A 27,894-nucleotide genomic window follows, 5' to 3' on the forward strand; every position below is an offset into this window, starting at 1 on the left:
GAACATCATCAAAAACTGTGGGTAATCGTATGTGCCCCGGAAGGGTAAGTAGATCCTCCTCAATACGCGACACCCGTCGTGTTGCTCATGTTATTACAAAGCCGGTAAATACATTGTTGTGTAGTCTAAATCGGTAGGTCACATTTGTGAAAAGGGAACGGGATTGTAGTTACGATATAAGGAACATAACATCATCCGATATCATCTATGAAATGGATAATCCACAACGGCCAATCAACCCGTGATGGCGTCCGTTAAATTTATAAAGTAATGCTTTCAAATTCACTATTTGGAACTCTTGGTGGAAAAACACAATTGGGAAGCCGAAATCTGAGCTTTTGATTTTTGCCATTTGATGAGGACTTTTATATAGATATTGACTATGAGGGTCGGTTGAAAACAAAACTTTGGAGTCAGAATGTAAACGTAAATATAAAATAATTTTGTCGTTCAAAGTATTTTCAAAATTATAATTTCACATGGGGAATGGTGTTATACAGGCTTGAAAAATCCTAAGTTTTGTAAGTTCAGGAAAAGACCGAGATTTAAAATCATCCAGAAGTTCTTTATAATTTTTAAGAATCCACATATGGTTAATACCACTACGCGAGTAAATTATTTTCACTGTTCCCATTCATCTTATATCTACAACCCTTCTTGTCATGGATCTAATCATAATTCAACATGCGAAAGGTGATATATCATGGTAATAAGTTCAGAGAATATAGACACATACATTAGAACTATAACTTCAATATGATTATGGGTTTCATTGCGCTAGCACATGGGCTTAACTAGAAGAAGTTGAACTTGACACTTTTTTTCAGAATGAGTTGAATCTATCAGGTTTCTGATAAATCACATACAAAAGTTGGAAACTTTGTAAATGGTCGACCATAGTCTGTATTTAGAGACAGAGAAGCCGTTTTATGTCTATCCCATCTTCATGGTAAATATTTTGTTGTCGATGCGGACAAAGCTTCAATATACTATTGTTTTTGTGTGTAAATTGGACTACAAAGAGTGTCTTGTAAATGAATTAGGAATACATGAGCACTCAAGTAATCTAACATACAAAAATATATCGTTTGACAAGGATGAAATTATGACGAATCAGAATTCCTTCATGGCCTTAATTAACATTAATTACACTGAACAGCAAATATGGGGACACCTCTTGTTTGTATTGGCTACACAAGCTTATTGTTTTTGAATAGCATACGATATATATTTTGTTTTTAGTGATAAAAAAGGTCAAACATGCTACATCGGGAAAGTGTAAAATCACAAAAATACTGAACTCCGGGGAAAATTCAAAAAGGAAATTCCTTAATCAAATGGCAAAATCAAAAGCTCAAACACATCAAGCGAATGGATAACAACCGTAATATTCATGACTTTGTAAGTCAGTTTCTTGTGTAGACAAATATCAGTTTCTGATTTACAGCATATATGTTGAATTTCGAGGAAGACTTTTCAACAAATTGTCGGCATTCCTATTGAAACTATCTGTGCAATTTTTCTTTACAACCTCTTCTTCTTATCATATAAGTAGGAGTTCTTTCAGCCACTTGTCAGAAACATGAAGATCTATGAAGCCAGATAATTAAACTTTACCTTCAGACATATTGATGATGCTTTTTCATAAACAATCCAATCTTTTCTTATTGGATTTGATTGTATATGCTCCAGAACTACACATTACAGAAACATCACACACGGCTCGGCTCATCCGCTTCATTCTTAAATTTTAAACTTGAATTCGCTGGACATCAGCGGACACAAGCAGGAAAATCTATGACAAAAGAGACGATTTTTATATAAAAATTATCAGTTTCCTTCACCTTAGTAGCAATATACTAACTTTACCTGTATATGAAATATGCATTTCCCAACTCATTCAGCTCATACAGCTTTTACGCAGACTTCATGAAATGTCACCAGTGTCTGAGCAGATAATTGTTGGTCCAGGCTTATACCATAGAACGACAAGTACTTTTTCTAAAAAAAAGTTAATCGGAAGAAATCAAGATCTGTCAATAAATAATCTGTACCAACTTCCCAAATAAAAGATGATGGTCTTGACGTATGGATTCTAAATTCTAACATTGTTCGTGATCTTAATCACGTATAATTGTATTCTTTTTATATTTTTTTGTATGTTTTTAACCTTTACTGTTTCGATAATTCCCTTTAGACGTGGCTGGGTGTTTATACAACCCGCCATTGTGATATTGTGCTATGGTTATGTTTTGTATTCTTGTCTTCCGTTTTTGCCTATGTACTTTGTCTGCTCGCCATATTGTTTTTCTTTGTTGACATAGTTGTTTGCTTTTATTGTGATTAAGATTGTAATACAAAGTTAACTGCTATACCTCAATTTTTGACATTTTTACCGGCTATGTCTGTTTGTTTTACACCCATATTATTGTCGATACAAAGGACTTTATGTGACTGCCATACAAGTGAAAGGTTTTGCTAGTTATAAAACAAAACCAGGTCTAATTCACCATTTGTTACATAAGGATATGTAAAATTGAGAATTGAAATGGGGAATGTGTCAAAGAGACAACAACCCGACCATAGAGCAGACAACGTGTCAAGTAAAGCATATGACAGTGGTTTTCCATTGGTGTGATTTGTTTCATCTTTTGATTTTGCCATTTGTGAAAGTTATTTCCGTTTGTAATTTTTCTTGAGTTCGGCAGTTTATTATTTTACTTTTTAATAAGAATAGACAAACGTTAACTGGGGTTGAAAGGGATATTTCAGAAATTGACACACAATGATGACTTTTTTCTACAAAAACATAAACAAATGGCATACATGGGGAGGTTAATCTAGCCATTACACACGGTTTAACCGACCATTTCATTTACAAAATGTATATGCCTAGTCAAAATATGACAGCTGTTTCTAGTCATTTCGTTGATTGGTATAGTGGAGTATCATATTGACTCTCTCTCTCTTTGAATTATCCTTGTAACTCAGTATTTAGTTGATTCAGTTTTATAAACTTCAACAGAAAAGAAATCAACAAGATTCTTCAATCAATTAAGAACAATATTTATGATGTGTAAACATTAGTAAAGTCTGTATATATTAGAACACCGCTAAAAAGTACTGATGACTTGGCATGCACACTCCAAATTAACATGGACATATCTATTTCTTGACTGAAGAATTAACACAGTAAATAGTTAGCAAGTGTAAAAGGCTTACAACTTGATAAGTCAGACGTGTATTTCGTCTACATAAGACTCATCCGTGACACTGAGATCAAAATAGTTAGAAAGCCAAAAAAGTATAAATTTGAAGAGCATTGGGGACCCAAAATTCCAAAACGTTGTGCCGGTCATCAAAATGAGGTATTAACAGAGGTAGTTTCATAAAAAGAAAAAAAAACAAACACAAGTACGAAATCCCCAAAAAGAATTGACGAGGCTGATATCGATCTCATTTCGTTGGAATGTCCGAAGCCTTTTTAAAATGTCAAAAGAGGAACAAATGGATAATGAACAAGGAAAGGTGACGATTGAAAGTCGACAAAGAGAAAAAAAAGTATGTATCTAGACAGTATGTCAGAATTTCATTTATATGAAATGTCGAAGATTGTAGACGATCAAGAAAGAGGTCAAACTCAGAAGGCATTATTACCAGAGCGCAATTTGTTTGATTTAGAAAAACCGAATGAAGGATGTTTGAATTATGGTATTGAGTTTTATTATACAAATATATTGTCGAAGCAAAACAACGAACAGAAAACAAAACCTTAACAAACAAATCTTTTGTAAAATATTTTTAAGCAATTTTATTCTACGTAATCTTACAAATTGAGTGCGATCGTTCCTTCATTAAGAAGGATAAAGCAAAAGACATCCAAACTCATGTCGAGGAAGGAACAATAATTGGACAAGTACACACATAGATGTGAACAAAGAACTGGGCAAAGACTGTAATGAATATTCGAATGATACTTCAATAAAATTGGCTGCTGACAGGCACATACAGAATGTGTCGTGGTTCAACTAGTTTGAAGGCGCCAACCCTTCCCTAACTAGTAACAGTGATGTAAATATACAACATTAGAACAAACTATAAAAATCAATTGAAAAGGGTTGAACTCATCGGATAGATACAAAGCAGAAGTGCATTTAACAAAAACAGAAGGAACATGGCAGGGTACTTTAATATCCCTGTTATACAAATCTTATACCCTTTTTTGTATAACCCGGATCTTGTTTTGCTAACGATAGAATCGCCATAATAATTTTACAAACAACGCTACAGTTTACTCGTTCTTATGATTATTTAAATTATTTTCGAGAATATTTTTTTTAAACGAACGATGATTTTCTTTTATTTGGAATTTGTTCTTAAAATACTTTATCCTGTAATGTCTTTTGTTATCAATGCAACATTTCAGATATAACTGATGCATAATAAGTGTATAATTTATTCTTTTGAACCCTGAAACTTTTGGTATACATAAATATGCTCATATGTAAACAAATGGGAAAGAATCCATCTGCAATATTGGTATGTTTTTAGATAATTCACGTTAGAGAGATAAGTTGATGTCCAATGACATTTGTAACAGATAACAAGAAATTTAGATATAAATGAAGGTTACTTAGAAATAAATATTATTAACAAAAATTGGAAGTGAAAAAAAGGAAGTGACAATGAAGGCATTACTTGTGTGCCTTTTTTGTTTTATTCACTTAGATTTTATTAAATCGTCACATTTTAGAGGTGGAATAATAATGTGGGAACCAACAGGAAAAAGAAATGAGGTACAATTTTGATCAATGTAATGACTGTTTTCGTATTTTAAGGAGAGAAAAAAATCGGACATTGAATCGAATTATTTGATTTGTTTGTGCATAAACAATTTACAACTGCCTAATAACAAATCTCAAATATGCATTTGATATTCCAGTCTATTTATCAAAATGTCTTTCAAAAAAATTTTGTACACAAAACTTAATATGAATTTTAACATAAGGGTAAAGGAAGAAGTATCGTCCAAAGCATGTGGATATGCCCTTGGTCTAGATAATATTGTGCATTGGTTTTTATTTAATAGACATCGTATTCTTCCACAATAATAACTTCGAAAATTGATGATTGTTAATAATTTGTTGAAATGTTTTAACATTGCCTTATAAAGAAATACATGATAGGTTAAAAAGAAAATTGCTGAATGAAGCGTTAAAAGAAATACAATTTGCAAATCGTGACCTGCTTTACAAAGAAAAATCTATATTATTCCAATCTTTAAAAATATATTTATCATCGTGAAATGAATGCTACACCTATTTGTTCTGCAATTTTTTGAGGATTTTGTTTTCCATAAAAGAAGACTCTGAAACACAGAATTTTTAAGACAGTACCAATTTTGTGTCAGATCCTCCTCGAAACTTTATGGACGAATACCACAAATGTATTTGTCATGCATCAGCTTGCAGCGCTACTTAAGTATTGGCTTGTTCAACTTTATTGTCTGAAATCAAGGGAAAGGTATCAGTTTTTTACAAAAAATATCTACGCCATCTCTAGAAAGGACAGTGCACATAAATATCAGACACACTTACTTTGATAGATTTCAAAGACAAAATATTCCCAGCTTTTGAACTATACATGTATTCAGATGTCAATGTAGATAACATTACTAACAGAACAAATACACAAAGGTTTCAACTAACTGTTACAGAGTTATCTCTTACAACATGCGAATCCTTGTGTACCGGATAAGTTTGGTTTAAATTCGACGACAGCATTCATATTTGGTTCAAGTATTAGAATGCTTAATTAGATGTTTTTTTTGGTAATAACTTCGCAAGGAAAGCGTGCTGTTTCATTGAGCAAAAAATAAAATAGTTCAAATCTATCGGAGTTTTACCATTTATTGATATAAAGCAAATAAACTCATCATATATACCAGGATTAAAACAAATTACGGAAGAAATACTTGAACCATAATGCACGAATTCTATTTTACAAAGCTTCCTCAACATTTTGATTACTATTGATCAGTATGGGGAAACTGTAACAAGTTTTCAAGCGACAGTTTTCTCAAACTCCCAAAAACGGGCAGCTAGAGTTATTTTAAACGAACACGATATTCGTAGATTGTTTATTGAACTATCTAAGGATTCTTGAATTATTGAAGTTACTAAGAGAATACTTTACCACAAGTCATTAATAATGTATAATTCAAATACTAAACCATCAAACAATATTAAACTTTCATCATCAGATAATTTTATTGTTCTTAAATTAAAAAAAAGTGTACAAATTAAATTTGTATTCATTTCAAACGGGATGTAGTAAGACACATCCATGTCCATTTATTTCTGTAAAGAGGTTAACTCCTAACTCTTCTACTGCCTGTCGATAATTTTATTTTGGGCATTGTACAAGTCACGTCTTCTTTGACTGTCCATGACGTTAAAATACTAAATACCTGGAATGTATTTGGCACAACCTTTTGGAATTTTGAGTCATCAATGCTCGTTAACTTACTACTTGTTTGGCTTTCTGACTATTTTGAGCTGAGCGTCCCTGGTGAGTATTATGTAGATGAAACGCGCTTCTGGCATATCAAATAATAAGCCTGGTACCTTTGATAACTATTAGCATGTCGAAATGTATTATTGAATTGTTTATTTGTGTATTTCTCTGTCCTGAATGTTCTTGCATTTATTTGTACTGTAGTTGTGTCATGTAATGTTGTCCTTTTAGTGTTATATTTAACATTGCCATAAATGCGCGAGGTTTGGCTAGCCACTAAACCAGTTTCAACCCACAACTTTTTATTTAAAATGTCCTGTACCAAGTCAGGAAAATGGCAGTTGATAACCTATCATTCTTTTCTGAGTGTTTTGCATTGTCGTTTTTTTTTTTGTTGCACTCCAGTGTCTCTTTTGTTTCGTTGTTTTCCTTTGATAGTTGATGTGTTTTTCTCAGTTTTAGATTGTCAGCCGGATTTGTTTTCTCTCAATCGATTTATTACTTTCGAATAGCGATAAACTACTGTTGACTTTATTTAGGACCTATCAAATTCATAAATTGAATTCGTAATCAAGGATAAAATTATAAATAAAAAAATATATCTCGTTCGTCGTCCGAATCGTGCGGTATTTGTCCACTGTGGACATTTATTTGTTTTTAGAATTAAACACGCCAGGCTTTTCCAGTGTTTTTAAAAACTTAACTTTCGAGATATGTGGATGTATGGAATTACTTATTACATTTTTTTAATGGTTCAATCCATCATCACAATATTTTGGATTAAAAAATCAGTGGTAACGAATTACATAATCTATGATAATTACTTGATAATTAGAAACGGGATATCGAATTATAGTTTGTGGTAAAAATTATGCAGTTCATGATGGCGATTTTAATAAGTGATCACGATGTTTTAAACTTGTGTTCTCGAATTACGATTCTTTTTTTGTGTGGTCTTAAATTGGTTCCGTTTCTGTAGGTATTTTCTAGGACTAAAACATTTAAGTGTATATGGCATCGGACTCGAGCTGATAAAATGCGTAACAATTGCTCTTTTCACGTATAAAACCTTTCGCACTTATAGCGCGTTCCATCAAACTTTAGATTAACTTCCACATTTCAGCTTCGCTTATAGACAATTCAAACATGTTATATATACAATTTGTAATGATGAAAAAAATGTATATTCGATAGAATCATTTTTATAACAGCGTGGACAAGACCATTTCTTGCCGCACTAAGGTAATCAATTGACTGGGTCAGATTAGGTGAACGCTCGTCTATAACACTCACTTGATATATCATACTTGTTATAGACATTTAAACATTGTGGTCGCCTAAGGTTCTAAACACCTAAATAAAATAATACTAATAACTAGCAAAGGACTTAACCTTTGTAAGTGATATAAATGTTCAATACTTAAACGTTCTTTTTGTTCTTCTCGTGCACCTGCACAGGAGATTTGAACAGCAGATCTGTTGTTGATTTACACTTCTATGAAATAACAAACATGACGCATCAGAATATTGCAAACAATTCACAAGTTTTATATGTTACGTATAAGAAAAAGTTTCAACAAGACACAAACTACTATAGCAATTCACTTTTAAAAATGTGCATAAAAACAACATGATCATTTTGATTGAAAGCATTGATAATTACAAACAAGGATTATTTACTTGTCTAGTTGGGTTGATTATTTATATATATGTACATATACTTTGGTATCTTGTGTTGTGAATGTGTGTGTATTTTTTCGGTTCTTTTTTCCGAGACTCATTCGCCTCTGAACATTTAGTTTGTTTACAACTCGAATGGTAATGTCGATGAACGTGAAGACATTTTGATAAACAATTTGGCATTTCCTTAAAGGATTGTCTTAAAAAAAATTGGTGAGTGAAAAAGAAGCAAAATCTCATTTCTGAAAATTATCGGCAGAAATAAAATCGATCAATTAAATAGTGATTTGATAATTATAATTATTCTAAATACCAGTATACTGGCCCAAGAAAGTATTAATGAATTAGTTATATCTGTATCTGGTTTATTGCTGTTTATCATCGAAAAACGTGCTCTGAAACTGTGAATACAATATAAATTGCAAAATAAATAGTCCCACAAATAAATGTATATCATATAGCACAAAATAATCATTTTGTTCGTTACCGCGACAATATCATCAAGAAAAGGTCGAATTTTGTGAAAATCTTTTCAAATCTATATCGGAACAACGAATTTATTGTTAGCATTCTTAACGTTAACTTTGAAGACGAAAAGTTAAAAATAATACAAGCAATTTAAAATCTGTATTCAAAATATTTTTTTAAAAATCTGCATTTGTACAAACTTAAAACACCTTCGAGCTTGTTTACCCCTACACAATTTGAGAGGACTGTTAATTCAGTCAGGTATCTTCAGTATAAATCGGAGAGAAACCCACCGCGATTATCTTGTTGTTTTTAATGTGAGATAACCTAAATCCATTGGCCTTGTATCAGATACAAATGTAAGATATAACGGAAGATTACCTGGAATGTTATGTTATTAACAAGAATTTGATGAGGAAGAAGGAAGTGACAATAAGGGCATTACTCCTCCGCCATTTTTTGTTATATTCAACTACTTTCAGTTAAAAAAAAAAACCTATTTGAGGTGCGAAAAATAAGAAACCGGATCAATGACAATGTTTGCACATAGAATACAAACACGACAAGATTTTGTCACAATTCAGATAGAAACTGTATTTTTATTAATTAAATTGTCGTACTGACGGCATAAAAACCATGGCCGTAAATTGTATAGTGGTAGAGTAAGCAGTTGCCTTTTCCAACTGTTTGACAAAAATAATGTTAGTAAAAACGACTTTGTAATTCAGTAAAACAACTATTCTTGTGCTTTCCAGTTGACCCTTAGTACACAAAATGATTGCTTAATACAATTAACACGAGTATCATGTTTTTAGATCACCTATCACAGATGATGAACATGCTAGTGTTTGTCCTCACTAGATATCCATCTTCTGTTGTCTAACTGTTATCCTTTAACATTTACAAAAATCTGCATTTATTATAAACGTGACCATAATCATCTTCGTAGTCTTCCGTTCAAAAAATGTATTCGGTGATTGCGCCTACTAACGAACATGACCACCAAGCTTAAAAATATAACACAGGGAATGAAAAGCATATGAAAAGAAAGAATGAATCCTCAACTAACCTCCTACTTAACAAAAAGAAAAGAAAAACAGGGTCGAAAGATACCAGAGGGACAGTCAAACTCTTGATATCTATATCATTAACGGGAAGCTTAATACAAAAAATTATGATAAAAAAGATGATTTTTCATTTCCTATCGTTAATTATCCATTTTTAGATGGTGACGTTCCCTTGTCACCGTCTTATGGTGTTTATATATCTCAACTTATACGATTCGCTCGTGTATGTAACAACGTATTAGATTTTAGCGAGAGAAATTTATGTATTACTGAAAAATTATTACACCAGGGTTTTCGATATCACAAACTAGTCAAAACATTTACTAAATTTTATCAGCGGTATAAGGGAATAATTCGTAAATATAACTCAACATGCAGTCATCTTATACGTTCATGTATTTCACATCCAATCTTTTATGGTAATATTCTTTACAAAGCACAAAAATGTCAGTATTCACCTCAAAAGCTTACAAAACCTTTAAACATACTAATTGAGAAGGGATATAGTTACGATACTGTTGTCAGGTCATTAAAGATTGCATATTTTGGCTTTAATATTGATTCACTTATAATGTATTTGCATCGGAACTAAACACATTTATTTTTAAAAACAGTTGTTGGCATGACACGGGTTATGTTCTTCTCATATATTTTATGATGGTATGATACTAAACCCCTAACGGGAGGGATTGTGCCTGATATTCATATGATGAAGACATAATCTTTCAATCAGTTTAATTGAGGTCTGGAGCTGGCATGTCAGTTAACTGCTAGTAGTCTGTTGTTATTTATGTATTATTGTCATTTTATTTATTTTCTTTTGTTATATCTTCTGACATCGGACTCAGATTTCTCTTGAACTGAATTTTAATGTGCGTATTGTTATGCGTTTATTTTTCTACATTAGCTAGAGGTATAGGGGGAGGGTTGAGATCTCATAAACATGTTTAACCCCGCCGCAATTTTGCGCCTGTCCCAAGTCAGGAGCCTCTGGCCTTTGTTAGTCTTGTATGATTTTTAATTTTAGTTTCTTGTGTATAATTCGGAGTTTAGTATGACGTCCATTATCACTGTACTAATATACATAATATACGATAAGGGGCCAGCTGAAGGACGCCTCCGGGTGCAGGAGTTTCTCGCTACATTGAAGACTCATTAATGGCCTTCGGCTGTTGTCTACTCTATGGTCGGGTTGTTGTCGCTTTGATACATTCCCCATTTCCTTACTCAATTTTATCATAAATCGAAAATAAATTGACAACGCCAAGCTAAAAATGAAAAGGACAAACAGACAAACAATAGTACACATGACACAACATAGAAAACTAAAGAATAAGCAACACGAACCCCATCATAAACTAGGGGTGATCTCAGGTGCTCCGGAAGGGTAAGCAGATCCTGCTCCACATGTGGCACCCGTCGTGTTGCTAATGTTATTACATTCCGGTAAATAGTCTAATTCGGTAGTTCACACTCATGAAAGGGAAGGGGATTGTAGTTACGACGTAAGGAACATATCCAATATCATCTGTGAAACGTTTATTCCATAACGGTCAACCAACTCGTGATGGCGTCTGTAAAATTTACGAAGGGATAATTTCAACGTTCAGAAGTCAGGAGCTTGCAACCCATTGGTTGTAGTTTGTTGCTGTGTTACATATTTGTTTTTCGTTCATTATTTTGAACATGAATAAGCCGTTAGTTTTCTCGTTTGAAATTTCCATTTTCAGTCAAACCCTACAGTTTCCATCTTTCATCCAATAAGGTACAATATAATCATTCACAAACTAACAATGGGAGTTGGTTGAGAACACAATTTTTCAAAGATAGAGACGAAAACAATTCATAATATCAAAATTCAAGCAGCATTTGCATAATTATGGAATACAGATTATTTTAGGAACTAATGGTATTATATTTAAATCTTTTCAGATTCTCATTACTTTTAGAGTGTCGTGGCGTCGTTCCTTTAATGAAGGTACTCATTGTGATGCCAATACAAAATTAAAAAATCAACTTATTGGATCAGATACTGGAGATATGGTATGTCTACAAGGCTGTCGTTACGGTAGCTTCAGATCAAACATAATTGGCTCCATGAGATTCTACTGTACAGACTTTAGCGATCAAGAGGATTGGACTTCTGGTGAAAGCACCCTTGTATATACCTTTCCAGAATCTAGTAATCATTTTTACCAGTTTGGGTATGTACATTTTTTTTATATGAACAGTTCATCGAAGTAGTAATGAATACGTTTTTCATTCATTTAAACTTCAACTATACGAAAACAGCATTTTAGGCACTTTGCCAATCAGTATTTTTACCAATTTACAACACTTTTCGAATTTTACCACACCATATGCGCATTTCGACAATGAATAGCTTTTTCCGTGATGCTCTAGGCCAAAGTTTAATTTTTTTTTTAATTTATTTTAAAAATTGAAAAGATAAAAAGTGCAGAAAAAGCCGGATAAGGAATCAAAACTTTTTATGATGATCCATGATGGATATTACATGATTTAAAATAATTTTCAAAAACTCCTAACAACAAATTTAACATCGCAATTTTTGTATTTGCAAAATAATAGCACCAAAGTATTTGTTAATGGGCTGGTGATACGCTCGAGGACTGTCAGTCCAACGAAAGGTGTTGACCTAGTGGTAGCAATACCACAACGGTACCATTTTTACTGCACTAGTTGCGCATCTTACAATTAATGTTTTTTCTGTGATACTCGAGGCCAAAATATTTTAAATCTTAATCTTATTTAAAAAGTTGAAGGGCTGATAAAACAAAAAAAGGACAAAATTATAACCAAAGCCGGGCAGGGATCCGAGCTTGGCACCAGGGAGATATATATATATATATATATATATATATAATCTGAAATGATTTTCAATGTCTTACTTAAAAATAGCTATGAAATGCAAATACATGATACAATGTGAAACAATGTAAACGAGAAATTCAAAGACCTGAATTATTATATACACTTTAATAATATATTTTTAATTCCATAAGGTTTTTTAACCTAAAATCTACATAAATATTGATTAACACTTTTTCGTTTGAATGAATTGAAGAACTATGACCTCCTTGATAAAATTAAGAAACTTGAAAATTTATTTATAAAGACTGCATCAGGGGTATGTGTATGTAAACAGTAATGCAAGTAAATCTGTGAGCTACTGTTCACGAATGATAAACCGTCCGCTAAATGTATAAGGTAAACATGAAGTTGTTTAGGGATGAAACTCAAAGCGCATCACACGATATAGCTGACTCAAGTTAACCCTGAAACCAATATTCAGTTAACCTTGTGATGTAGTTCCTGAGAAAGATGCGACGAAAAATATTCAAGGGAAGGGCTTTCGACAGACAGATGGACAGATGGACAGATGGACGGAGAGACAGAGGTAAACCAGTATAACCAACTAATTTGAAAGCACAGGATATAACCCATTATAACATACTAGTATACAAGAACAATGGGATGAATAGAATGACATGCTTTCATATACAGTTTATATGCAATGAATGGCAATTCTAATCTAAATCAGAAAAAAATATCTAATTCATAACAGACAAATTTTAACTTATTTATAACAAACCAAAAAACAAAACAATTTTACAAAATTTAGCAAATTTGACAATTAAACTGACATGTTTGTTTTATTATTCATTTGTTAATTTTGTTTGAACTAAAAAGGCATAAAACATATGTATGGGATATATGGGTGAGACATCTGCATATATTTATATTTCATAGTTATTAATTCGAATGTTGATTATTGTGAATCTTATCAACTCTGTGTTTTTTCCCAGATTCACAGGTAATGCTTGGATTGGAACAATAAGAAACGGTGGGGGTAACTGGGAACTACGTACAACTGCCAGTTTGACAATCCGGAATGATACGGGGAAGATGAATTCTTCTCCAAAAACAGTAATGCAACCTATTATTAGACTGCAGCATGGTTGCAATCATACAATTACAATTCCAGGTATAAAGTTAAGAGTTAAATAAAGGATAAAAATAATGCTCATATGAAATGCCGTTGTACAAGTATCTGAAATTTATTTGTTTCTTTTGTTAAAAATTAAGCTTTGCTTGATGAAAAATGCGACTTACTTAAACCAGCTTTAACTTTCTTAAAATTGGTTTTCCTGTATTTTTACTTTAGTCGTTTTGTGATCATTTATAGCTTGCTGTTCTGTGTGAGCCAAGGCTCCGTGTTGAAGCCCGTACTTTTACCTATAATTGTTACCTCTAACAAATTGTTACCTAGATAAAGAGTTGTGTAATTGACACTTATACCAAATTATATTATTCCTACTGAATTTATCAAGAGTGATGTTTTTTGGGAACTCCATTCTTAAGCAGAGGAAAGGAATATGGGACGACATAATTCATAGGCACTTAGCAATGCAACCGGTATTTTACATTTTTGTTTTGATGAGTAGGAGTTAGCTCCCTTATTCCATTTTTGAAAACATTTGACCAGTGTATATTTAAATAGGGCATATGTGCACCTGGTGAAATTTTGAAGTTTTGATCAACAAATTACAATCTTTCATTTGACATCATTGTGTATAAAAATTGATTAGGAATATTTTGTATAAATGGGTCACTTATTTCAATACAATGATAGAGAAATTAGTCTTGGAGGGGGAATTTAAAACTTTAGTGTTAAGAGGGAAATTATAAGTATAATTCATTAAAAAATGGCAAAACGTTTCCTGCTTACATGGTCCTTTAATCATTGACGTGTCAGCAAATATCAATTATTTTGATAAATCACCATTACACAGCACTCTGCATGATTCTGAGGTGGACAGGTACTTAAATATTTATCTGTGTTGATCAATTTAAAAGCTTTTTTACTTTACTTTTTTAACGTAAAACCTTCTTTGCCTGTTATGCCCGCGTCACACTGTCCCGATTTTTACGCCGATGGCAACACGATTATGGAAATTTTCAAAATCGGGACTGATCGTATCCAGATCGGGCTATTCGTAGTGCCATCTTTAACCATCGTAGAACCATCGGCCACTTTTTCTAGCCTTCGGGGACAACTTCGGGAAGGGTTCTAAATTTTTTAACATGTTAAAAAATCCCCGAAGGTGCGTCCGATGTTGAGGATTCGTATTGAGTTCGTATCACCATCCTCACCATCGTAATGTCACCGGGAATGCATCTTTGAACATCGTATTGCATTCGTGTTTCCATCGTTTCCATTGGGCAGTTTTGACATTACGATGTCTACACGAATGAATCACGAAGCTACCCGGAGGTCTTACGATGACAACACGACTTCATGAAGACCTCGTAATCCCGTCGTGTTGCCATCGAATAAAAGTACGAAGGCGACAAGATGGAACTACGACGGCAATAAATCCAGCTAAATGTAAGTTAATTTTCGCGCTAAAATACATTTAAAGTGCCATGCACGATATGCACTGGTCAGTCTAATACGACAGTTAAAGAAGACGTTCACAAAACATGGAGCTCATATCATATGATTCTATGAGAACAAGAAAGGCGATAGCGATGTTTCTATTAATTCAAATGGAACAAGAAGAACAGCTATTACAGGCTCAGGATTTACTTTTACAAGTAAAATATTATTTTTTGTCAATTTTTCATATCAAGTAACATAATGAAAATTTGTTGCTTTCCCCACATCCTTCATTTTGTCTATATTATTATGATATTCTCCTGGAAAGAGCTCTTTTTGAATAAAAGGGATCAACGAACCCATTACCTTACCTTTAAGATAGATCAGTAAACATGGGCATAATCATGGGTGATTATTCAGACTAGTGCACACATTTAACAGTTCAAACAAGGCAATGCCGAGCGTGGCATCCCCTCGTATGTAACATATTGGGGACAAATATGGACACTATATTTGTATATGACACATGCAGAAAATAGTAAATTGAATATGCATATTTGATACATAAACTATTTTTTTAGAAATCAACAAAAACATTCAGTAACTGGAAATACCTTTAATATTGTCTTTAGAACCAGCAGGTAAAAAAATGAGCAACCAATTTCCTGGGTATTATGCTATTTCAAGGAGAAAAAACAAGTCCATCTGCATGACCTTGACCTTTGTCCTTGAACGTAAAAAATGTCAAATCATTACAAGGAGGAACAATATACCAAATGTGGTTAAAATATTTTGAAGAATATTGGTTTTAGTGTGTCCACAAGGGTGATATTGCCTTGTATTACAACTGCAACTGTGACCTTGACCTTTGAACTTTAAAGTCAGAGCGCTTAAGCTGTACACGACGTCTTTAGACATCGTATGGCCATCGCGCCATCATCATAATCCATCGTGTAGCCTTCGTGATCTATCGTGTAGGCTTCGGCTGCGATATGAAGCTTAAATACCCGTCTTCGGTTAACCTTCGTATGTCCATCTTTTGCTATCGTATATAATTTCGGCATCATCGTATAAACTTCGTTATTCTTCGTACTTGCTTCGGTCACTTTTTGGTATTTTAACGAGATCGAGACCAACTTCGTACGAACTTACAATTTTCGCATTCGGGTGTCCATCGTATATAAAAATCGGGACAGTGTGACGCGGGCATTAGATTGTACATAACCGAACATCATTATGTCAAATTTTGAAACACACCTAAGATTTTCTCAAGCTGTTACACTGGCAAGAAATAACTAACAGAAACATTAATTATATTTATAAAGTAAGCGATCCTGACAACGATGATGTCAGATGCAGATGGGCAACTTCAGATCGGTCCGAATGCGGAGGCATTTGTAACTCTTTCAGAGGAGCAGAAATGCATGAGGTATAATTCGATTAATTTCCATGACATTGCACCCGATTTATTATATAGATAATGACATCGTTTTACAACGTTATTATCATGGTTTCATTTTCAATAGACAAAATTATAAAAATAAGAAGATGTGGTATGATTGCCAATGATACCAACTCTCCATCACAGAACCAATGACAAAGAAGTTAACAACTTCCCGGTATAGGTCACCTTACGGACTTCGACAATGAGCAAAACATATACTGCATAGTTAAAATATTAAATACGTATTGTACTATATAAAGTATACGGTAAAGTATTTGACAGTTTACCTATTTGAGCGAAATAACTTCTTTGCTTCTGCTATGTTTCCGTAATCATCTCCTAATACAATGACGAGACAGGATCAGAGGCAAGTGTGTCGTAACATTTGATGGATAATATACTGAAATATTCAAGTTAATAGATTACCTTAGCCGTATTAGATTTATATCTTAGTCGTATTTGGCAGAACTTTTTGGAGTTCTGGGTCCTCAATGCTCTTCAACTTTGTAATTGATTGGCTTTATAACTATTTTGATCTGACGGTCACTGATGAGTCTAATGTAGACGAAACGCGCATCTAACGTATTAAATTATAATTTGGTACCTTTGATAACCAATTATAATGTTAACACGTAAATATATTCAAACAATTTTATTTCTTTTAAAGAACGAATTTCAACATTATTATGTCATTGAGTATGGTTTAAGGTTTTATTAGTTTTACATTATCGCATATATTCTGTAACACATTTCAATAGTGTAAAAATAAAAAGAGACACTATAAAGTTAAATAATTGAAATATATATGTAAATCAATAGATTCGCAACTCGTGGTAGAATCTTAGTATTGAACGAACAATGAAATGTATAATATGTATAATCCGGTATATTTTGTACCACAAAATTTTATTTTACTTAAGAATATTTAAAAGAAAATGAATTAAAGTCCAGAGATTAATTATTGCGAATAAAATATTACCCCTGTTTGACTTGCTTTACATGTCTCGATTTAGAATTTTGGATACTGTACTGTCCCATTAATCGATTTATAGAATAGACGAACATACATGTATCAACTGCATTTTATGGTGTTTTTTTTTTATTCAATATCGATAATATATTTTCAAACAGCTTGATTTAAAAACTGATTTAATTATAAAAAAATGATTTCTGACATTTTATAGGATTGTTATTTGCATATTTTTTTACGCATAGAATAAATTTAGGTATGCCTTTATTCAAACATAGTATTTCCTGGGTTTTTTTTTCACAAAAAAATCAGTAGGAACATTGCTGAACATGTTGTCTTAAATCAACTTTGTATAAACACTGCAGTGTTTATCTTGACCAAATTGAAAACATAGTTTTGCCACTAAATAAATACAATCCCAAAAATCATATGCAGTTTTTTTTAGTTGATACATGTATTCTAATCTACTTTAAAGATTTTTTTCCCCTCATGTTAATTAGTCAGTGAGTGACAGAAGAAATTTAAAGGTCAATTGAAAATTCTCCACATGGAACAATAGCTCTTGTATTTAATCAAAGAAAGAGACAATTCGACTAAACAAAGTTTCGTCAGGAACGCTAAAAAAAAAAAGGCAACAGCAGTATACCGCTGTTCGAAATTCATAAATCGATTGAGAAAAAACAAATCCGGGTTACAAACTAAAACTGAGGGAAACGCATCAAAGCCAAACATTTGAAATCCGAGGGATGTACAAGTACCGAAACAGTTGAAGAGCTATATTACAAAAATACCTTAAACAAATAGCCAAATTCATCTAAGGTCAACTTTGCCTGAGGGAGTTGAAACCTTAGTTTCTTTATAATTTCAAAATTTATACACTGACAATTTTAACAAGGTATGAAAACGATTCTGTGGGTAAGTTTCATTTCTTTCTCATGGGTGAGACTACACAGTAAACATCCATAACTGTGTTATCGATCTATGATTATTTCTGTATTCTTGTCATTTTTTGCTAATATGCTTTGTCCATGTTCCCTTTTTGTGTATCTTTCTAATATATGACGTGGCTCTGTACTTATACATTCTGTATTTGTGTTATTGTGCCACGGTAAGTGTTTGTTTATATATTTGTCTGTTTTATTGAGATTATAAAAATAACACAATGTAGAGTGCTCATCCCCTATTTTTGACATTTTTACTTATTATGTCTGTTTGTTCACAAATCGTTCTCAATATAAAAGAATTTTATGCGACTGTCATGCAAGTGAGAGATTTAGTTAGCTATAAAACAGGTTTATATTCATCCATAATTTTCGTCATAAGAAAATGCATGTACCAAGTTTGGAATTAGACAATTGTTATCCATTCGTTTGATATGTTTGGGATTTTGATTTTGCCAATTGATTGGGAACTTTCCGTTTTGTATTTTCCTTGGTGTCAGTATGTTTGTGCTTATACTTTCCATGGTGTTGTAAACTATTTTGTTGTCTAAGTTGTGACCCAACAAGAAACACAAATAATCTTGTAACGCAACAAAATAAAAACCGTTAAGTAAAAAGTATAAACCAAGTTAGTAAAAGTGCGACCAGTTTTTTTAAATATTTGGTTCTGTAGACAATGTCTTGAAAAAACAATTGAAAGCGTATTAAGTATTGAGGAAAAGCACAACAAAATAGAAAATCAAATAACATAGAAAATGTTAAGGTATAGCTGCTTAAATTAGAAAAAAAATATACGTGTAATGATTATTTTGTAGATTGCATGAAACTCAAGAAACTCAAAATTGCAAGCATTTAGTTTGTAACATGTTTTTATTGTAGATAACTCAAATTTATCAAGATAATTTAAACCAAACGAAGACACCTGTTCGTATATGCCAAAACAAGTGTGCTTAAAAAATCTAATGCAGAGTTATTTCTAAGTATTGGAACAACATTGGTCATTTTTTTTGCAAATATATCCTTGTATTTAATTTTTATCAGCCTTTAATTAAGTATGTTTTTTTATTTGCTATATATAATTCTTTTAATCAATTCACATTGCTGTATTTCAGAGAGAATGTATCATATCATACTCACCTAATTGGATTGGTTGGTTTGCTGCTGCAGTACAAATAGAAGACTTCAATTCAACTGAATCTTTAGAAGCTCTTAGTAGTGTGTCATTGCAGTTTTTAGTAGTAGTTTTCCAAGCAACGACAAAGTGTGCTAGCAAACCAACTTTTGTTGAGCCATCACGAATAGGCGGTTCTTGTATCGGAATACCTTTTAACACTACATATTTTGATCAAATTGTTAGTAGGAGTGGAAGTCCAAACGTCAGGTAAACTAACATAAGCACGATGGACGTGCATGTTGTTGGTTTTTTTTTTTTATCTCCATCCCTTGCCAAAACACAAATACAATGCATTGAGGACTGACACATGTACTATGCTGATGTGCATGTTTGTTTCATGCGAATTATGAATATCCTTTTATAAATTTGTTAAAGCCTTTTAAACGATGCATGTGATTTGAGTACATGTGTTGGTTTGTCAAAAGTTAACTGTCTCGTTGATTTACCCTTCAATCATTTCAACGTATTAAACATCTGCGATACAGTTAACGTATTGTAATTTAAAATGGACATTCGATTTGTATTAATGGAGTAATATTATAGAGTTGTGATTATAAACTGTGTTTTGTCGGTTAAAATTTAGAACTTATGGAAAATTTTAGTTGCATGAATGCGGTACTCACTAGTTTTATCAATTCTATTATTTACCATATTTATTGATACGTAATAAGCGAATTGAAATATTCATTGACATTACAGCATCTTATTTTGACATGTTTTCACATAACTACAGAATTCGAGAGATTCAAACTGCTTCACCACAAGGAATGGTGGAATCTAGGATCGATTTGTACGATGAAAGGGAATGGTATGTTAATATATCCTGGACCCCAGGTATTGGACAGGCCGGTCCTCACTTGTTTTGCTTCACAGCTTTGGATAGCAACGGGTGAGTAAAGTACTTATTTTACAATATATTATATTATAACAAACAAAGGATATATACATATACTTTTAATAGTCTAGCTATGTGACAAATTCGCGTCAGACTTTCGTCATCGGACAAATATATGTTATACAGTATTTTATAATGTGTTTTTCTATGTTATGATGCTAAACTATTGTTTCAAATAAGGGTGAAGGTTGGAATCTATTGAAACGTTTAAACACGCTACATTTGCTTGCAACTGTCCTAAGTCAGGAATCTGATGTACAGTAGTTGTCATTTTATGATGCGATTGATAATTGTTTCTCGTTTTTTTATAAAGATTAAACTTTCAAAAAAGATGTGGTATTATTACCAATGAGACAACTCTCCATAAGAGACCAAAATGACACAGCAATTAACAAATATAGGTCACCGAACGGTCTTCAACAATGAGCAACACCCATACCGCATAGTCAGCTATTAATTGCCCCGAAATGACAATGTAAAACAATTCAAACGAGAAAATTAACGGCCTTATCTATGTACAAAAAATGAACGAAAAACAAATATGTAACACATAAACAAACGACAACCACTGAATTACAGGCTCCCGACTTGGAACAGGCACATACATACATACATCATGTGGCGGGGTTAAACATGTTAGCGGGATCCCAACCCTCCCCTAACCAGGGAAAGTGGTATAGCAGTACAACATAAGAATGAAACTGTTGGTTTTCCTTTTTGAATGGTTTTATACTAGTCATTTCTGGGGCCCGTTAAGATTGCTGTTCGGTGTGAGCCATGGCTCCGAGTTAGACCGTACTTTGACGTATGATGGTTTACTTTTACAAATTGTGCCTTGGATGGACTTATGTCTATTAACACTACAATTTATATAATATTTCGTCTCAAAATTAGCATTTGCGGATGGCATTTGTTTCCTATAGGAACGAACTGTGCTCCTCTCTTTGACGATTTTTCCTTATTTTTATATAAATCGGAGTCCCTTCAGACACTTGTCAAAAACAAGAAAATCAAAGAAGCCAGGTTATTTAATTTCAGATATATCAATGATGTTTTTTCCATTTACAATCCGAACTTTTCTGATTGGTTTTCATTAATATATCCCCCATAACTAGAAATTATAGAAGCAACAGACACGGCTTCCTCCAACTCATTTTAGATTTATAAATCGAATTTGACATACACAGTCATCTCAGTACAAGAACCTATGACAAACAAGACGATTTTAATTTTGAAATTATAAATTTCCCCCACCTTAGTAGCAATATACCAATTTCACCTGCATATGGCATATATACTTATTCGGTATTCAAGAGCTTGCAGCTCCTACTCAGGCTTTGTAAAACGTCACCAGTGTCTGAACAGAAAGTTGATGAACCAGGGGTATGTCAAAGAACGTTTCGTTTTTCTTTCTTTCTAAAAAATGTTAATCGAAGGTACCAAAACCTTGTTGATAGATAAATATTCCATATCAACTTCGCAAATAATACACGATGGTCTTGAAGTATAGATTTTGTATACTGACATGGTTTATCATCTGTTATTGTTCTTTTATTTGTCTTTATTAATATTACTTTTACTGTTTGGTCGGTTTTTGGTTATATACATTTGGCGTGTCCCATCATTGTGTTGTTTGCATTATCTTTCATATTTGCCTTGTCCGTGTGACATTTTGTATTTCTTTGATACATATGAAGTGGCTCTGTACTGAAACGTCTTGCTATTGTATTATTGTTCAATTAAATATTTTGTTTCCTGGTCTTGCATATTTGCTAATGCTTTGCCTATATGCTCTTTTGTGTGTCTCTTTTATACACAATGACGTGGCTCTCTTTTAGAAGAAATACACAATAAACCTATAGACAAGCGGCAAGAAGGAATGTAAACTTATAATTTACATTCTGTGGATGGTATGCCTAAAGAACTATAAAATTGAGAAAGGAAATGGGGAATGTGTCAAAGCGACAACAACCCGACCATAGAGCAGATAACAGCCGAAGGCCACCAATGGGTCTTAAATGTAGCGAGAAACTCCCGCACCCCGTATATGTCCTTCAGCTGTTTTAGCTTCATACTTTGAACAACAAAATTATTTTATATTTCTTCTATTTAAGAGCCATGTTGATCTAGGCATTCGGTGCCAATGCTTAAGGGCATACGATACAGTTTTGATCCCGTATTTAAATGTTGATGAAAATTTGCATGTAGACAATTTTTTACCTGCTTAAATCAATATGTAATAAAAAATATACTTCATGTGCTACTTTTTGAGTAAATTGAGGTTCAAATTTCAGATATTTACTAAAAATACGTATTTGTGGACGTATTTTTCCTTTCGATAGAAATACATAACTTTTTTGTTTTAAAAGATAAACACGATCTGTTTTTTGTTAAATTATTTGTAATTTATGTGCTATATTAATATTTCATAAATTTGTACATTTTATTTTTACAAATAACTCAAATTAATCAAATGATCATGAATGTAGAAAATTTTTTGCTGTATATTAATCAAATTGAAAAAAAAGTTTTGGAGGTCAAGCTATGTTGTACAAGAATCTATAAAATATTTTGGGATGCTATGAAGAACAAAGACGCTAAATTCATTCAAGTGTGGACATCACAGTATAGCAACTAATTACATAATAATTAATTATGTAATAATTATGTCATAATGAAATTATCTCAATTTGAAAGATTAATCTTTCTTCTTTCTTTTGGTACCTCATTTATAAAATATAAAGAAGGATGAAATGAATTACATCAGTTTAAAGTTGTCTGATTGGGAGTGAAAAAATCTTTGTATTGTGCTACCTTAAATGCAAAATTAAATTTTATTCCACTTTCACGGTCCACTGAACATAGAAAATGATAGTGCAAGTGGAGAATCCGTGTCCTGTGGACACATTCTTGTTCATTTTTGCTATATGCGTTGTCGATATTTCTTTTTATGTTTCTTTGGTACATATATGACGTAGCTCCATACTTATACATTCCGTCATTGTGTTATTGTACTATGGTAAATTTGTGTATTCTTGTTTTTAATTTTTGCTAATATGCTAGATCTATTTGCCTTGTTGTGCTTCTTTGTTAAATATGGTGCATGGTTTTTGTTAGTGATTAAGATTATAACACAATGTTGACTAATGTATTTATGACCTATTATGTCTGTTTGTTTTGTTCGAACATCGTTGTCAATATAATGGAATTTTATGCGACTGTCATAAAAGTGAGAGGTTTAGCTAGCGATAAAACCAGGTTCAATCCACCATTTTCTACATAAGAAAATGCCAGTACCAAGTCAGGAATATGACAGTTGTTATTCATTTTTTTATGTGTTTGAGCTTTTGATTTTGCCATTTCAATATGGACTTTTCGGTTTGAATTTCCTACTGAGTTCAGTGTTGTGATTTTACTTTATTCTTTTGGTTAAGGCAATATTGACGATGCTCAAATCTTGTAAATTGATTAGGAAGATATAAATCAAGGTAGCAAAAAAAAAAAACTCCAAACGGAGCAAGACTGTGAGTTGATATGATAAATGTCTCATACTATGAATGCATTAAGCGACGCAATGTCTCGGTAAACTTATTGGTGATTGTTAACGTAAAACATATTTGTTGTCGATTTTATTAGTTCTTCCGCATAACACTATTGGTACAATTTTTATAACTTCTTATAGTGTGAACATGGAAACGTATAACATACTAATTATCATATGTAAACGCAAAGAGTATGTTAATGGTGAGAAATAGGGGGGGGGGTTGAAATCATAACGTTTGTCATACATTGTATTTTGAAGTCCATCTGTGTCAATATCTAGTAAAAGATTAGGCAGACATTCTACGTTCGGTAGTATCCTTAATTTCAAGATAACTGGTGTATATGAGGTTGAGATATGACAAAAAACATCCAGATGGTGTTATTAAGTGACATCATCAATATAAATGATGCTTAGTATAAAGAACATTATAGGAGGATAACTTGGAATTTAATTAGGCCAGAAAAAAAAGAAAGAATGGTTTTCGTTTATTACATTGTTTTGTTATATCTCTTAAATGAATCCTGCTTTATACTGATATTAAAAGTAAAGAAAAAATATTTTTACTTTGTACTTTGACTTTCAATCCACTTTTATACCATTCATTATAAATCATAAGATTTATCAGACTGTTATTCTTTATCTACTGAAGAATTTGATTAATCTAAGTTGTGTGTCAAGGATTTTGTCAAAAACAATTGAACTTTATCACGAGACACAGTTGTTTTCTTGCAGTTAGTTGTCAGCTTATTTCCCATAAATGTCCTCTACAAAATATTTTTTTCAAAAGACACGAACTTATAATTCATTTATCAGACAGTCTTGAAATTTTACCATAATGTTTCCCTATTTCTTTGTTGTTTGCCACAGATAGCAGTCAGCAAAGCTTTAATTTTGTTTGTTTTTAAACCTTTTTTATCATTTATTTTGTTTAAACGATACTAGAAATGGGTGTTAGAATTTTCAAAATACGATTTTGATTATAATTTACATATTTTAAAAAGATGATTATCAAAAGGTAGAAAATGGAAACGTTACTATAAAGTAAACTGGAAAATATTTCCATAACAGAATATTTTAGAAAGATAAAAGAGGTAACGTATTAAACATTTAATTAAATTGCCATGTATTGAACAGAATGTAATTATCTCCATAAATTAGGCACTTAAAAGCACTAAAACTAGTATTTTATGGAAAAAAATACAAATAAAAGTTAGGTTTTGCCGTCAATTCCACTCAACGTAGCACTATTTTCTTTTACCTCGACATTTTTACCTTATATAAACGACGGAGCACTTATTGAATTACCGTAAGTCTTAAACGACTCATCACAAGATCAAACCAATCCCATGAACAGAGAAAACTTCCTGAAAAATAGTTAAATAGTGGCAAGTACAATGTATATATTTTCATGAAATATTTCAGACTATGAGTTTCTTTTAAGAATGACCTTTTATTAAAAAGAACCCAAAACGTGAGCGCCAAAGATATAATCGATAAAGAGCTATGCTATTAAAATATTTCTAAATCAATATTAAAAAACCTTCAACTCATCTTTTTTTAATAGACGTAATATTATCCCTGATATCTTTTTTTTTAACAACATTATATATTTATTCATCAAATATGCTTGTTACATTGTTACACCAAGAAACCAAGCTTTTCTTGATGCATCCTGTTAAATATTCCACTGATTACCCAGGTTAGCAATCAGCTGCTAATATATATGTATATATTATAAGATCATAAGATTTATCAGACTGTTATTCTTTATCTACTGAAGAATTTGATTAATCTAAGTTGTGTGTCAAGGATTTGGTCAAAAACAATTGAACTTTATCACGAGACACAGTTGTTTTCTTGCAGTTAGTTGTCAGCTTATTTCCCATAAATGTCCTCTACAAAATATTTTTTTTTCAAAAGACACGAACTTATAATTCATTTATCAGACCATCTTGAAATTTTACCATAATGTTTCCCTATTTCTTTGTTGTTTGCCACAGAAAGCAGTCAGCAAAGCTATAATTTTGTTTGTTTTTAAACCTTTTTTATCATTTATTTTACCATCTTTTTTTTTTGATAGACGTAATATTATCCCTGATACTTTTTTTTAACAACATTATATATTTATTCATCAAATATGCTTGTTACATTGTTACACCAAGAAACCAAGCTTTTCTTGATGCATCCTGTTAAGTATTCCACTGATTACCCAGGTTAGCAATCAGCTGCTAATATATATGTATATATAATTATAATATGTATAAATTTCTTGAAATACATTTGTACAACATTTTAATACATTATGTTATAATCTATCAATCGTCTAAACTTCGTTTTAGTGACTTTAGTAATGGATTAAGTTTCATTGTTCTGTTTTCGATGTATCTTTTCGTGTATTCTCGAACAAAAATTTGATAAACATTTACCTTTGTCAATTTTTGATTAGATACATAATATGATTTGTATATGGGAAAAACTAAGATTGTTAGGAAATAATTCAGACCAAAATATTTTTTGTCAAAAATTATATATCCAAAGACTAATTGCTTTAATGATACTCTAAAATTTTTAACTCATAAATGCTTTTCCAAATTTTTTCTAAAAATCGACATGAAATAAAAAAGTGGTTATAATCTTCTTATTCGTTACATACATTACATAGACTGTCATTCTTCTGTTTCCATTTAAACAATAATTGTTTTGTTGGTAATATGAATTGTAAACGCTTCCATCTATATATTTTTAACTTATTTTCTTCTAAATAATGAAACATGAAAACATATAGTTGGTTAATACTAAGGTTCTCATTAATTTGTAAAATACGCATCCATTTGCTAACACCAATTGATGGTTCAGTTTTATCTTTACAAATTGACTTATATAATATATTTGTTCAAAAGCTTGAATCTTGTAATTACCTTTCCAGATTAGTTTCTGTCTAGGAATATTTACAAAACTTTTTATAGAACTTTCAGAATGTAACATCTGAAGCCAGTCTTTTGGAATGGCTTTCTTTTTAAATATTTATTTCTGCAATCCAATTATTCTTGCATTCTAATTTTTCCAGAATAAAATGTTGAGATATATTACCAGTGTCGTCTATAATATCATTGACAAATATCAAGTTACTCTTAATCCAATTTTCAAAAATAATAGTTTTATTTTCAAAATTAATCAGTTTGTTTCCTTACTTATGTGAAGTTGGTCGGTTTTTTGTCTGTCCACCGCCTGCTATTACTCAACATTTAAATACTTCTCTATAAAATTCAGGGATATGTTTGATATATTCTAGAATTTTTTTCTTTTTAAAATTCATCTTAAAAATTAACCAATTAATACCAACCACGCTGAGATATTTTAATGGAATCAACTTCCAGTTTGAAATATCATTACTAATGAGTTTACTTACCCAAGATGCTTTTAGAGACATAAAATAACTTTGTATGTCGATCATTTGTAACCCCCCTTCTTCGTTTGACTTTATCATGGTATTTCTTTTAACCTTATCTGGATTACCATCCCAGATGTATTTATAACATTTACTTTCTATTTCTTTTCTGAATTTCTCCGGAACTGTACAGGCACTTGCAAAAAATGTAAAAAGTGGTAAAACTACTGTTTTTATAATAAGAATTTTACCGATTAAAGTTAAATTACGTTTCTCAATTTTATTCTCCAAGTTAAATTTTTCACATTCTTCTCTGTTATGACCAAAATATATTCCAAATGCCTTGACTGGTCCAATTAATCCCAGCTACCTTATCTTTACTATTTTTCAGTTTTCCTATCCATAT

General features: G+C 31.9%; 1 protein-coding gene across 1 annotated transcript in view; it reads left to right on the top strand.

Annotated features, from left to right (window-relative positions):
* The first annotated feature begins 4,671 nt into the window (after positions 1–4,671).
* The window catches only part of LOC143066264 (uncharacterized), a 54,317-nt gene continuing 31,094 nt past the window's right edge, over positions 4,672–27,894 (top strand). Inside the window, exons 1-6 of the mRNA XM_076239258.1 lie at positions 4,672–4,796; positions 11,664–11,935; positions 13,559–13,737; positions 16,458–16,561; positions 19,600–19,868; positions 20,395–20,550. Coding sequence (XP_076095373.1) covers positions 4,686–4,796; positions 11,664–11,935; positions 13,559–13,737; positions 16,458–16,561; positions 19,600–19,868; positions 20,395–20,550 — 1,091 coding nt within the window. The 5' untranslated portion in view covers positions 4,672–4,685. The remainder of the gene's footprint in view (positions 4,797–11,663; positions 11,936–13,558; positions 13,738–16,457; positions 16,562–19,599; positions 19,869–20,394; positions 20,551–27,894) is intronic.

This window comes from Mytilus galloprovincialis, chromosome 3 (assembly GCF_965363235.1).
Source record: "Mytilus galloprovincialis chromosome 3, xbMytGall1.hap1.1, whole genome shotgun sequence".
NCBI classification, from domain to species: domain Eukaryota; kingdom Metazoa; phylum Mollusca; class Bivalvia; order Mytilida; family Mytilidae; genus Mytilus; species Mytilus galloprovincialis.